The sequence below is a fragment of the Euleptes europaea genome, chromosome 19 (genome assembly GCF_029931775.1).
Source record: "Euleptes europaea isolate rEulEur1 chromosome 19, rEulEur1.hap1, whole genome shotgun sequence".
Taxonomy (NCBI): domain Eukaryota; kingdom Metazoa; phylum Chordata; class Lepidosauria; order Squamata; family Sphaerodactylidae; genus Euleptes; species Euleptes europaea.
This window is the reverse complement of record NC_079330.1, coordinates 10515139-10530196: the sequence shown is the minus strand read 5'-3', so window position 1 is coordinate 10530196 and position 15058 is coordinate 10515139. Positions and strand designations below refer to the sequence as shown.

Genomic DNA, 15058 nt, shown 5'->3' with positions numbered 1-15058 from the left:
CTTTTCCGTGTTCTCAAAGTCAAGTTTAATTCTGGGTTCTGAGCTGAAGGAGGAGTGAGAGTTGCCGTAGCCAAAGGAATTTAGATTCCGTTCACAGAAGCTACTCGGCCATTGATCTGAACGCGATCAAAGGCCTCTAGGCTGATCTTCAGAAGTGACATTTTATTCGATATTTCACCCAATGTTGCACATGTGTTTCCCCATATTGCAGAAAATGTGCTAAGGTCACGGGAAGGAAAATTGCTCCTTCTGCTTCTTCTGCTTCCTTTTCGTCTTCAGTTCCCATAAAGAGGAGTTTGTTTAGAAAAATCTGTCAAAACCCACGCTTTAAAAATGCTGGCAAGGTAAGGTTGTAAAGTTCAGTTCAAAAGAATCCACGGGGCGTCTCTGGCAGAAAGGTACGGGCTCGGTTGCGGCGTTGCCATGAGTTTCCCCTTTGCCAGTGGGGATGCTACTCCACATGGATCCGTGATTCATCTCACTTAAGACTTATGTTTTAAAAAAAAAAAAACACGCACACACACAAGAACTCCAGGGTTTTTAATTTGTAATTTGCAGCTTCCGTATGAAGAAGAAGAACTTGTTTTCAGGCAAATGTCTGGTTAAGAAAAATTACCCTGGCGCTACTATGGCACTGAGTTACAGCGTAATCTTTAAATAGGATATAAAGGTAAAAAAAAGGTAGTCCCCTGTGTAAGCACCAGGTCATTACTGACCCATGGGGTGATGTCACATCACAACATTTACTAGGCAGTCTATGTTTACAGGGTGGTTTGCCATAGCTTCTCCGGTTGTCGACACTTTACCCCCCAGCAAGCTGAGTACACATTTTACTGACCTCTGGAGAGCCATGCTGAAAAGCTTGTTGTTTTGTTGTGTGGTATCCTTTTGAGCTTTCCAGCTTTGGGGAAATACCTCTGGAGGTGGGGAAGAGAAGGTATTGGGGTTGCTACCTGAACAATTATTGTTTCCACATACACAAACACACACCATTCCTTTCTCTGTCCTTCCCTCTTTCATTTCTTGGTGGGCTTTTGATCACCCTTTAGTTTCCCCCTGTGATACTTTTCCTCCCAAATTTAATATGCCCCAGTCTTCCAATCTGCATTAGTTCCATTGTTTTGGTGCCTAGACGTGGAACCCTTCAGGGGGTGGAGAAGAGAGGGATATATTGCTACGTGTTAAAATATTCTAGCCAATTTAAAATCACACCCCTTCCTTCTTCCCGTTCTCTCCAGTGGGAGCAGTCCTTACAAAGATCTACGCCTCATCTGGAAACAGCGTAATATTGCAGATGTTAATTTGTGTAGTAGTTATCATTTCGAAAAAAAAGCAATCTGCTCTTTAATTGGAAGCACGGAAAAGGACTTAAAAGCAGCTTTCGTTTCTGAAAGCCGTCAAGTCACCGATGGGTCTCTGAACTCATGGATTGAAGACCTGCCCTGTGTGAGACGCCGGCGTCACCTCCAGGGTCTGAACTTCAGTCCCTTCAAGCTAGGGGCAAATCTCTTTGGGGTATTTCTTCCTCAGGTCAAGGAGCTTTTCAAAGTCTCCCACTCCCAAAGCATCATCCTGGTCAAACCAGCTTGTTCTGCGAGCAGGAGCTGAGGAACAAACACAAGAAACCGTTTGGGAAACTTTGCTTCGAAGGGAATGGTGTCCAGATGGTTTTAAGTGGGAAAGAATCTTTTTCAATTGGCAGGGGCAATATGAACCGGCTCCAAAACTTTAGACTTCATTTGCAAATCTGTGCCTGATCCGAGGCCATTGGTTTTCCTCTGCAGAGATACAAGCAGCTGGGGAGTTGGTGGATTTTTCCATGGAAAACTGATATGGAGGGGAAACAGCCACTCTTATCCTTGAATGGACTCTTTGCTTCACATTGCAGACTTACCAGCTGCATCGAGAATACAGTGGGAGAAAAGGTCCTACTAAAGAATCACATAACGGACGCATGAAGCAACATTCTGCTGAATGAGACCATGGGCTCTTTTAGCTCAGTATTGCCTGCTTCGACCGGCAGCTGCTTTATGGGACAAGTGAAGCTACATTATACTGAGCGAGATGGGTCCCTCTAGCTCTGCTTTGACTGGCAGCTGCTTTATGGGAAAGTCTCCCAGCAGAGGACCATGGGTCCCTCTAGCGCTATTACCTGCTTTGACCGGGGAGGGGCTGCGGTTCAGCGATAGAGCCTCTGCTTGGCATGCAGTAGGTCCCAGGTTCAATCCCCGGCATCTCCAGTTAAAGGGTCTAAGCAAGTAGGTGATGTGAAAGACCTCTGCCTGAGACCCCGGAGAGCCGCTGCCGGTCTGAGTAGACAATACTGACTTTGATGGACCAAGGGTCTCATTCAGTATAAGGCAGCTTCATGTGTGTTCATGTGTGACCGGCAGCTGCTTAATGGGACAGATGAAGCTACATTGTCCTGAGCGAGACCATGGGTCCCTCTAGCTCTGTTGCCTGCTTTGACTGGCAGCTGCTTTATGGGAAAGTCTCCCAGCAGAGGACCATGGATCCCTCCAGCGCTATTACCCGCTTTTGACTGGCAGCTGCTTTATGAGACAGATGAAGCTACATTGTCCTGAGTGACACCATGGGTCCCTCTAGTGCTATTACCTGCTTTGACTGCCTACTTTATGGGAAAGTCTCCCAGCAGAGGACCATGGGTCCCTCTAGCTCTGTTACCTGCTTTGACTGGCAGCTGCTTTATGAGACAAATGAAGCTACATTGTCCTGAGTGACACCATGGGTCCCTCTAGTGCTATTACCTGCTTTGACTGCCTACTTTATGGGAAAGTCTCCCAGCAGAGGACCATGGGTCCCTCTAGCTCTGTTACCTGCTTTGACTGACAGCTGCTTTATGAGACAGATGAAGCTACATTGTCCTGAGTGACACCATGGGTCCCTCTAGTGCTATTACCTGCTTTGACTAGCAGCTACTTTATGGGAAGTCTCCCAGGCAGAGGACCATGGGTCCCTCCAGCGCTATTACCTGCTTTGACCGGCAGCTGCTTTATGATACATATGAAGCTACATTGTCCTGAGTGACACCATGGGTCCTCTAGCACTATTACCTGCTTTGACCGGCAGCTGCTTTATGATACATATGAAGCTACATTGTCCTGAGTGACACCATGGGTCCTCTAGCACTATTACTTGCTTTGACTGGCAGTTGCTTTATGGGATGGTCTCCCAGAAGAGGGCCATGGGTCCCTCCAGCGCTATTACCTACTTTGACCTGCAGCTGCTTTATGATACAGATGAAGCTGCACTGTACCGAGCGAGACCATGGGTCCCTCTAGCGCTATTCCCTGCTTTGACTGGCAGCTGCTTTATGGGAAGGTCTTCCAGCAGAGGACCATGGGTACCTCTAGCTCTGTTACCTGCTTTGACTGGCAACTGCTTTATGGGAAGGTCTCCCAGCAGAGGAAAGTCTTTCCCCAACACCTGCTCCCTTCTGCATACTCTTTCTCTGTCATACTGCATTCTGCCACATTTCTTGAGCCCTCCGTGTGGACCCATGCCTTCAAGCCCTTAGAGTGCCTTCTTCAGTCTCACCACAAGATGGCAGGGTGGACCCACCTGAACAGAAGTCCGGCGGGCAGGTGTGAACCCGACTCTCTAGTCCTGGCAGGAGCCTTCCTCCTGGTCTTTGTTCACACCTGCAAATCCTTCTGCGGGTTTGAACCTGAAAACGCCAATAACAAAAGGCAGGGAACGAAGTCCCTGGACTAAATAAATCATGACAGGACAAGAGGGAGGAGCGAGGAGTTTTGGGTCACTTCCCGCAACCTTTCAGAGGGCCTTTGAATCTCCCCAAGATTCAAACTGGGAAATCAGGCATGGATTCCTTCCCTCCCTGGGCCACCAGGTCCAATGGCCAGCAACATTCTCCTGCCTGGGTTCCAATGCACCTAATAGGCATGCTCCTCTGATCCTGGAGAGAATAGGTATGCATCATGACCAGTATCCATTTTAACTAGTAGCCATGAATACCCCTGTCCTCCATGAACAGGTCCACTCCCCTCTTAAAGCCTTCCAAGGTGGCAGCCATCACCACATCCTGGAGCAGGGAGTTCCACAATTTAACTATGCATTGTGAGTGGCTCCAGGACAAGTGGGGGTATCTTGCTGTCCTGTGGTTCTACATAAAATGTGTATGAAGGCATGTGTGAGAGAAAGAGAACTTGCTAACTTTAAAAAAGGAAGTATAAGTAGCTTTTTGGTTGTACTTGCCCACGCAATATATGCAAAGGCATGCTAATGCCTCTGTAAACATATCCAACGACACCATATTTTGCAAATGGGTTTTGCTCCAAATATGGTTTCCTAGGGGCTGCTGCTTCATTGTGCAGTATGGGCTGGAAAAGAGATGTCACATTGGTTTGAGCGATCGCGAAGGGGCATTCATCTCCAGAACGCTGACTCAGATACTTTCTTTTCTCCCACAGGAAAAAAAGGTTACTTTTTTTAAAAAAAAAGTCAAAACTTGTATAAGAACAGAAGAGTGGCTCAGGGACAAGTGGCAAAGAAGGATGACAGGACATTTTGATCAAACACTGCCTTTATGTTCCATCGGTCCCTGTTCAACAGGGACAGCTGCTATTCCCGCCGTCCTGATTTTTGCCTTGCAAAAATGTTCACGGTGTGAGTTGCTAGAGGACAACTCGGCTGAGAAATAGAGTTCTAGGTAGGGCTGCCAACTCCGGGTTGGGAAATTTCTAGAGATTTGGGGGAGGAGGAGGGCGAGGTTTAGGGAAGGGAGAAGACCTCAGCGGGATGTAATGCCATAGAGTCCACCCTCCAAAGCAGCCATTTTCTCTGGGGGAACTGATCTTGTCTGTTTGGACAACAGTGGGAGATCTCCAGGTGCCACCCGGAGGCTGGCAACTCTGCTTTAAGCCCTGATCAGGAAAAAAGCCAGGCGCCTACACATTGCCGGTCTTTTTTCCTCTCTCTCTCAAGACATAAAGCAAAGCAAGGCAGCCCTTTTTTTTTTTTTTTTACCAGAGAAAACAGCACAGAGGGCAAACTATGTGTCCCTATTCTGTGATCCCTCTCCCCTCCTCTCTTGCAACTGGGAGGTCCAGTTAGGGTTGCTGGGTCCTTCTTCACCACCGGTGGAAGGTTTTTGGGGCAGAGCCTGAAGAGAACAACAAGAAGAGTTGGTTTTTATATGCCGACTTTCTCTAACACTTAAGGAAGAATCAAGCCGGCTTACAATCACCTTCCCTTCCCCTCCCCACAACACACACCCTGTGAGGTAGGTGGGGCTGAGAGAGCTGTGACTAGCCCAAGGTCACCCAGCTGGCTTCATGTGTAGGAGTGAGGAAACAAATCCAGTTCACCAGATTAGCCTCCGCCGCTCATGCGGAGGAGTAGGGAATCAAACCCGGTTCTCCAGGTCAGAATCCACCGCTCCAAGCCACCGCTCTTAACCACTACACCAAGCTGGCTCTCTTAACCACTGCACCAAGAGGGTGGGGTTTGGGGAGAGGAGGGACTTCAATGCCATAGAGTCCAATTGCCAAAGTGGTCCTTTTCTCCAGGTGAACTATCGGCTGGAGATCAGTTGTACTGTAATAGCATTAAATCTCCAGGTAGTACCTGGAGGTTGGCAACCCTTGGGTCCAATCAGAGGTTTCCCATGTCCCTTTTGTCCTTCACTGCCACCATGCGGTCCTCTGTATTAGCAGGATTAAGCTGCCAGACAATCTGCCTTCCCAGGCCACCAAAACTGGAAACCCCCAGCCTCTGACTTCGTCCATCTGCTCTCTAAATCTTCCCCAACTGGTTTTCTTTCTTCCCGATGCAGTTTCCCCCCCCACCGCCCCCAGCCAAATAGCTCTCACACAGAAACCCCTTTTTTCTATTTTGAGTACCAGAACGAGGAAACAGGAATCCCCAAAGCAGACAAAAATAGTTCCTTAAAACCTAACACGGGATTTTTCTCTTCTCTTTATTATTAATATTATATTATTATTGCTTAGTGAAACGTATTAAATAAGGGGAAAGTATCATATTAAAATAATGATTTATAAGGATTAGAAAATATTAATACAAAGGAGATCCTAGATATTTGAAGGGAGGGAGGAAGTCGGTGGGAAGTCAACTATAATTAATTATATTTAATATTGAAGACATGCACCTAATATTTTTTTGATTTTTTATTGATTCAAAGATTGGTATATAGGATGTAATGTCAAATGATATATATAGTAATTATTGAAAAATAATAAATATATATATATATATTAAAAAAAAAAACCTAACACGGGACAATTCTTCCGGCCGGGGAGATTTTTTTCCCCGGTCTGCCTGAGGCAGTGCAGCCTCCAACCTGTCCAGACCTGGCAGCTTTTCAGCAGGCGAGCCTGTGACAAGAAATCATGTCACAGGAAGAGAGGGACCCCGAGTTATGACCTCACTCATTTCAACCAGGATGGCAGATTGCAGGTGGTGGTGGAGGGAAGCAGAAGACGGGGAAAGAGGCGTCCCACAGTAAGGAGCAAGCCAAGAGGACCCATGGAGGAATCCTCTTCATCTTTGAGTGAGTCCAGTGGGCCGTCTGGCGCTCTTCTCGGCATGGAACGTAGAAGCCATGCAAGGAGTAGATGTCATGTCCCCCCTTGAGTTGGTAGATGTCATGTCCCCCCTTGAGTTGGGAGCCTTGGCCATATAGACAGCATATAGCACTATACTTTACGTGTCTGACTGCACCGCAACAGCGTGGAGCATATATGCTTGCCAGGCTCAATGCACTACCCTCCGCCTTGCTATATGGAAGATCTACGGCTGCCAACTTGGAAGGCTTTAAGAGGGGAGTGGACATGTTCATGGAGGAGAGGGCTATTCATGGCTACTAGTCAGAATGGATACTAGCCAGGGCCGGATTTAGGTTTGATGAGGCCCTAAGCTATTGAAGGTAATGGGGCCCTTTATATGTCCAGCTGTCCTTTGTCAACAACAAATTGTCGCTGTTTTTTGTGTTGAATATATGCTATATGGTAATTTATGGACCTAATAGGTATCTAAAGTCATTTGCACATAACAAAATATGTATTTTATCAAAGTAATTGTTGAACTGAAATACAATTAAGAAGAAGTATATTAATAGTGAAATAATTATTATTTCCTTTAAATTTTGCCCCTCCCCCCAAGAGATTGGGGCCCTAAGCTATAGCTTGTTTAGCTTATACGTAAATCCGGCACTGATACTAGTCACTATGCAATGCATACCTATTCTCTCCAGTATCAGAGGAGCATGCCTATTATATTAGGTGCCATGAAACACAGGTAGGATAACACTGCTTCAGTCGTCTTGTTTGTGGGCTTCCTAGAGGCACCTGGTCGGCCACTGCGTGAACAGTCTGCTGGACTTGATGGACCTTGGTCTGATCCAGCAGGGCCTTTCTTATGTTCTTATGTTTCCATTTTACAGTTTTCACTGGAGCATTTGGGTGTATGGGGTTGAGTCCTGCAGTCCTAGACCTGAAGGATGCTTCAGTCTGCATTGGTCACTTCTTCAGTGTGTAGGGCTAAGGGAGCAACCCTGTGGTCTGTGCAATGTGAAGGGCCCAAACCCCTAAGGAGTTCTGGCACTTTCTGTCACCTTAGCCTTACCTTAGCTCTGTGGCCCCATCAGTGTTATGTATCAAGCGGAAACGGAGCCCTGTTTGCCTTACATATTGCAAAATATCGCTCAATGCAACCAGAACATTTTAAAGATTCCCGTGGTTCTTAGAGCCAGCAGGGAAAGTGCTTGTCTTTCCATGAGCCCTGCCCCCCGCACCCAGTTGTATGCTAAAAGCATCAATTTAAGCACACCCCGCTACAATAAAATGTGGGCAATGGTCTCCGCATCGGAGTTACAAGGGCACAGCCAAGACTCCAAAACCCCTTAACGTTCTTCATTCTGTGCTTCCAAAAGGAATGACTTATAACAAACCCCCTCTTTCTGGAGCCAGCACAGAGGGCAACAATGAATCTGCAGCAGAACAAAGTGAGGACGACTTGGAAGATGAACCGAAGCCCCTGGATCACTACATACGGGAGGGTAAGTGACCTGGCGTGCAATCCCACCTTGGCTAGGAATGGTCTGCGGGTTGCCTACTTTTTTATCCCACCCCAGGTGCTCAGGGCAGCATAAACAAATCCCTTCTCTTCCCTGCAAGGTAGCTTAGGTTTACGGGCCAAGGTCACCCAACAAACTGCATCACCGAGGAAGGATTTAAACATGGGTCTCTCCAGATCCAGTCAAACACTCTTAACAACTGTATCACACTGGCTTTCATAAGCAAATATCTTCCTAACAGCGACGTGTGACCCTCCCCCCCATCTGCGGATACCTGAATCCGTAGATCGGGGCCACGCTGATGTTAAACAGATTTTTCTTCAAACTTGGGGTACTCCTTGCCAAATGATCCACAGAGCCTTGGGTCTCTCCTGCCAAATGATCCACAGAGCCTTGGGTCTCTCCTGCCAAATGATCCTCAGCCCTGGTTCTCTCCTGTCAAATGATCCTCGTAACCCTGGTTGTCTCCTGCCAAATGGTCAACAGAGCCCTGGTTCTCTCCTGCCAAATGATCCTCAGCCCTGGTTTTAACTTTCTCCGCTTCTTACAGGGTTGAAACAACTGCATCAGGAGCAGCTGCTCTGCGATACCACCATTGTGGCCGGGGGTGAGCGGTTCCCATGTCACAGGTATTGTCCATTGTGGTTCCGCGCTCTTCGAAGTTCATAGAACCGGTCTAAATTCCACCACCACAGACCACGTGTCCAGGGCAGTCTAATGGGGATGTTGACAAAGGGCAGAAGCGGTCTTCTCCTCTTTGCAGGGATGCTGACTGCATTGTAAGCGAGCGCTCAGGGTAGGAACCTCTCTCGGTTTTTCTGCCTCCCCCAGGATGCTCCTCGCGGCCGTCAATCCATACTTCCGAGCCATGTTCTCCAGCCCCTTCCGAGAGTCACAGGAAGGCGAGGTTCTACTGAAGGAGATGGATCCTGCCGTTCTCCAAACGGTGGTGAACTATTGCTACACGGAGGAGATCGCGCTCTTGCCGGAGATGGCTCAAGACATCTTTGTGGCCGCCAGCAGGCTCCAGATCCTCCCACTGCTAGAAAGCTGTTCCAGGTAACTGTGGCAAATTACCCTCTGGGGGCGTCTCCGTTTTGCTTGCACGCATTCCCCCCTAGTAAGAGCCAGAGTGATGTAGTGGTTAAGAGCAGCAAACTCTAATCTGGAGAAACAGGTTCGATTCCCCGCTCCTCCACGTGAAACCTGCTAGGCCAGTCATGGTCCTCTCAGAGCCGTCTCAGCCCATGCAGAGGAAGACAATGGCAAACCACTTTCAAACATCTCTTGCCTTGAAAGCCCTATAGGGTCACCAAAGAAGTAATAAGTAAAATAAATAAAATTAGAATGCCCCAAAACGGAGCACAAAACGGAGCACTCGCTAGAAAACAAAGATAAGAGCTTGAATGAACTTATGGGGTCACCATACGTCTAGTATTCAAATTACCAGTTCTCAGCGAGAAGTATCTTGTTCTAGGCTTGCACCCCACACCTGAAGCCAACCAAGACTTTTCACCACTGCCACCAGGAGGAATAGAAGGAGATCTGTTGGTTTTAGTCTCCTGTCAACCAAAACCAACCTTTACGGCAATTCTTCTTGAATGTGATGCAAAGAATAGGACGCACTGGAGCTATCTTACTATGAGTAGAAAAGAGCAAGAGTCCAGTAGGGCCTTAACAAAATTTCTGGCAGGGTATGAGCCTTTGTGAGGTGCAGCTCATGAAAGCTCATACCCTGCCAGAAATTTTGTTAGTCTTTAAGATGCTACTGGATTCTTGCCCTTTTCTACTGCTATTGACAGACTAACATGGATACGCATCATGATCTATGTTATTATGAATTAATGACATCCTATGCAAACCACCTCTGTTAGTCTCTTGCCATGAAAACCCCAAAAGGGGTCGCCATAAGTCAGCTGCGACTTGAAGGCACTTTACACACACACATCCTTAACAGCCTTGCTCAGGTCTTGCAAACTGAAGGCTGTGGCTTCCTTTATTGAGTCAGTCCAGCTCATGTGGTATATTCCTACTACCCCATCTACTATCCTAGACCAAAGATACAAGAAGCTGGCCCAGCAGAGGGGAGCCACTCCTATCTTGTGCCAGGTTTTTGTAAGTCATAGAATCATAGAGTTGGAAGGGACCACCAGGATCATCTAGTCCAACCCCCTGCACAATGCAGGAAATTCACAACTCCTCCCCCACACACACACCCCTGGTGACCCCTACTCCATGCCCAGAAGATGGCCACGATGCCTTCCCTCTCATCATCTGCCTAAGGTTATAGAATCAGCATTGCTGACAGATGGCCATCTAACCTCTTCTTAAAAACCTCCAGGGAAGGAGAGCTTACCACCTCCCGAGGAAGCCTGTTCCACTGAGGAACCACAGCTGAGGAAGTCTTTTTTGCAGCTATGCTGATTCCCCATGAGCTTCTTGGGGGGGTGGTCCTTACCTTAGATGAGCACAACTTGGGTCCAATTAAACTATCATACAAGTTGGTCCCTGGGTGTTTTGGTGTCAGGGTTGGCTGTTGTCACGTAACCAGTAGTGTCTTTCCTGTTCCCGTTTCTTCCCCGAGGTTTCTCTTAGAACGGATTTCCGTGGAGAACTGCCTATGCCTGTATGAACTGGGCTACGCACACAACGATCCAGCTCTCTTTCAGCAAGCCAAGAGCCTGGTGGTCATGCATTTCAAGCGGCTCTCCCTGGAAGACAAAAGTTTCCTCAACTTGAACCCCAGCACGGTGGTCAGCATCATCTCCTTGGATAGCCTGTCGGTCGCTTCGGAGCTCGTGGTCTACAAGGCCGTGTGGCGGTGGGTGACAGCCCAAGGGACCAGCCGTCTCTCATTCCTCGGGCAGCTGCTGAGTTGCGTCCGCCTCCCGCTGCTGACCCAAGAAGAGCTGAAGGAGGTCCAGTCGGAGTCGATAGGCTTCCGGGACCTCCGTCTGAGGTGGAAGCGCCTCAACCGGCAAGAGAGGCTACAGGAGAGCGGCGGCTTGAGGCGAGGCATGTACAACACCTGCATTGTGTGCGTGGACCTCTTCAATATGGAGGGGCCCGAGCTGAAAACCAAGGATTTTCAGGTGGCCTGTTTTGACCCGCAGACGGAGACGTGGGAAAAGCTGCCCCTTCTGAAATGCTTCTACTGCGCCCGTTGCGTGGCTGTGGGGGACAAGCTGTACGTCACGGGCGGAGTCCACACAGACGACACGTACTCGAACACTTTGCACGAGTACAGCCCCTTGAGGAACCAATGGGCCCGACTCCCGTCCATGTCTGTGGCCCGGGCGTCCCACGGGTTCCTGGCTTGGGGTCAGAAGCTCTTTGCCGTGGGGGGCTGGTGCAGATACGAGGATTACCTCGACACAGCCGAGAGCTTCGACTTGACGGAGAGGTGCTGGAGGCCCATCGCCAGGATGCCCTTCTCCCTCAGCCACTTCGCCTCGGTGGTTTTAAACAACAGGCTGTACCTGATTGGCGGGGTCACGGATTCCGTGGGCTCGTGGTATGCCTCCCGGAAGATCCTGATCTACGATATCGGCACGGATCTGTGGAGCCAAGTGTTCCTGGATAACGAGTGCTACTGGTCTGGTGCCGTGGCCATGAGCAACGGGATCTACGTGCTCGGGGGTTATATCCGGAGGAGACTGAGGCCGCACAATGAGCGGTGGCCCGGCTCGGGAAACCTGCACTGCACTCGGAAGTGCTTCTACCTGCGGGAAGACGGGAAGGTGGACAAGAATGTCCACATTCCCCGGCTGCCGATCGAGCTGGCGGGAGCCGCCGTGGTGCGCTGGAAGCATCGGATCTATGTCCTGGGAGGAGAAAATACGTATTTGTACAATGACCTCGAAGGCGAGGCTGAGGAATATTACAACACCGTTTACTACTGGGAGCCGGGGGACAGCAAGTGGACGCTGTGTAAAGATCGGCTACCTTATACCGGCTGGGGACTCAGCGGCTTTGGATGCACGACGATGAAGTTCCCCAAAAAGCCCATCCTGGAGCTTTTCCGAAAGACATCGGTGGCCTTGACAGCCATGGAAGTCGTGAAGCCCTAGAAGCATCGAGGGGCTCCATGGCCTGGCTTGCAGTGGCGCCACGGTTTCTGCATAGATCCGCTGCCCGCTAAATCAGGGCTTGCTGTTTAAAAGGATAAAACAGAAGGAATGACCGCTGCCTGGCTATTTGGTTTCTATTTTTCCTTCACAGGAAAAGCAATAGTCATGTATTTATTCGAGAGCCAGCGTGGTGTAGTGGTGAAGAGCGGTGGTCTGGAGTGGTGGACTCTGATCTGTTGAACCAGGTTTGATTCCCCACTCCTCCACATGAGCAATGGAGGCTAATCTGGTGAATTGGATTTGTTTTCCCACTGGGTGACCTTGGGCTAGTCACACTCTCTCAGCCCCACGTACCTCACAGGGTGTCTGTTGTGGGGAGGGGAAGGGAAGGTGATTGTAAGCCAGTTTGAGTCTCCCTTAAGTGGTAGAGAAAGTCAGCATATAAAAACCAACTCTTCTTCTTCTTCTCCTCCTCCTCCTCCTCCTCCTTCTCCTAAAGTGGGGCTGAGAGAGTGTGACTAGCCCAAGGTCACCCAGTGGGAAAACAAATCCAATTCACCAGATTAGCCTCCATTGCTCATGTGGAGGAGTGGAGAATCAAACCTGGTTCAACAGATCAGAGTCCACCACTCCAGACCACCGCTCTTCACCACTACATCACGCTGGCTCTCAAATAAATACATGACTCCTCCTCCTCCTTCTCCTAAACCCAGTCCTCCCCACCAGCCAGTTTCATCCATTTGAAAAAGCACTTCAAGCCCCCAAAAGGAAAACAAGAACAGGTACCTAAAGGCATACTTCGCTTTATTTCGCTTCGCAGATATTGTATTTTCTAGCAAGTCTATCGGCGCCATTTCCCCAACCTCTTGTGCTCACTTCATGACTCTGTGTCACATTTTGGTAGTTCTCGCAATATTTCAAACTTTTTCATTATTATTACAGTGCTTTTTAAAGACACAATGCTACAACACAGTTAATAGACTACATTATAGTGTAAACATAACTTTTGTATGCACTGGGAAACCAAAAAATTCATGTGACTTGCTTTATTGTGATATTCGCTTTAGTGGTTTGGAACGGAAACTGCAATATATCCAAAGTATACTTGCATCAGTGGGTTATAGATCAAATCAAGCCTGAACTGACCCTAGAAGCTAAAATGACTAAACTGAGGCTGTCCTACTTTGGTCACATTATGAGAAGAGTCCCAGGAAAAGACCGTCATGCTAGGAAAGGTTGAGGGCAGCAGGAAAAGAGGAAGACTCAACAAGAGATGGATTGACTCAATAAAGGAAGCCAGGCCCTCAATTTGCAGGATCTGAGCAAGGCTGGCAGAGAGAGGACATTTTGGAGGACATTGGTTCATAGGGTCGTCATGAGTCGGAAGCGAGTTGACGGCACTTAACACACACATGCTTGCAAACGTACCCATTTTCCTTATTGCTCCTGCCGTTCTGAACTTTCACTGTGCTTATCTTGAAGGACCCCCTACTCCCGTATGAATAGAGTTGCCAACCTCCAGGTACTAGCTGAAGATCTCCTGCTATTACAACTGATCTCCAGCCGATAGAGATCAGTTCCGCTGGAGAAAAATGGTCGCCTTTGCAATTGGACTCTGTGGCGTTGAAGCCCCACCCTGCTCAGGCTTCGCCCCAAAAACCTTCCGCCGGTAGTGAAGAAGACCCTGGCAACCCTACATATGAACCTACCTGACCACATTGATTGGCTTCTGAGGCCTTGTTTTGGATGCCTCTGTCATTTGAGGCTAGACAGGTGGCAACTCACGAAAAGGCCATTTGAGTTGTAGCACCAAAACTTTGGAATTCCCCAAAGAGATTCCTCTGTCTCCCTCTATCATTGTCTTCCTCCACCCAGAGATTTTTTAAATCATTTGTTTGGCCTTCTCTCTTATTTAGGGTTGCCAACCGCCAGATACTAGCTGGAGATCTCCTGCTATTACAACTGATCCCCGGCCGATAGAGATCAGTTCCCCTGGAGAATATGGCTGCTTTGGCAATTGGACTCTATGGCATTGAAGTCCCTCCCCTCCCCAAACCCCGCCCTTCTCAGGCTCCGCCCCGAAAACCTCCCGCCGGTGGCGAAGAGAGACCTCGCAATCCTACTCTTATTTGCTCTCCTCCCAGTTTGTATGTTTTAAGTGTGCTGGTGTTTATAGTTTTATGTGTTCATATTATGTTTTATTTAATTGCTTTCAATATTTTAGATATGCTTTTATTTGAAATGCTTTCTTCTCTCTCTGAAATGTTTTACACGTTTGTCACCTTGGGAACCCTGAACTGGATGGAAAGGAAGGGTAGAGATGTTTTCAATAAATAAATTATCTTGCATATGCAAGAGCTTTGCATAGAAACATCTCCAGGTACACCTCTTGCTTTTCATTGACTTTGGGTTCCACTGTTTATCATTATCGGCAATAGGTGATATGTAACACCTTGAGCAAGGGGCTCTCCTCTTCATTATGCCACAACAACTCTTGTAGGTTTGGGAATGCTGCAAACTTTTCAAAATAAAATGTATCGGACATTCAAACTGTATCATAAGAAGAAGAGTTCGTTTTTATATGCCAATTTTCCTCTACTATTTTAAAGGATAGGGTTGCCACCCTCCAGGCGGTTCAAAATAAACAACAGCACTGAGGCTCGGTATTGCTAAACCATTTATACTACGCTAGAAAAGACTACTGAAAACATCACATTGAACAAACAACAGGTGCAATAAACACAAATATACTCTACAGACATACAACAAGACAAAAATACAAATTTACAAAAACCTTGACATTACACGATATATATCCAAAAGAAGTCCATCAATTAAATTATTCTGTATCCTCAATGTAGTCCACCGGACTCATATTTCAATCCTGGGTAAAGGTCATAAAGCATATCATCCT

General features: G+C 48.0%; 1 protein-coding gene across 1 annotated transcript; it reads left to right on the top strand.

The window, feature by feature from the left end:
- The first annotated feature begins 6525 nt into the window (after positions 1-6525).
- On the top strand, positions 6526-12144 carry LOC130491753 (kelch-like protein 21). The gene is made up of 5 exons (XM_056865541.1): positions 6526-6550; positions 7931-8056; positions 8625-8703; positions 8906-9133; positions 10659-12144. Exons 1-5 carry the CDS (start codon positions 6526-6528, stop codon positions 12142-12144), a joined length of 1944 nt encoding a protein of 647 aa, XP_056721519.1.
- The last annotated feature ends 2914 nt before the right edge of the window (positions 12145-15058 follow it).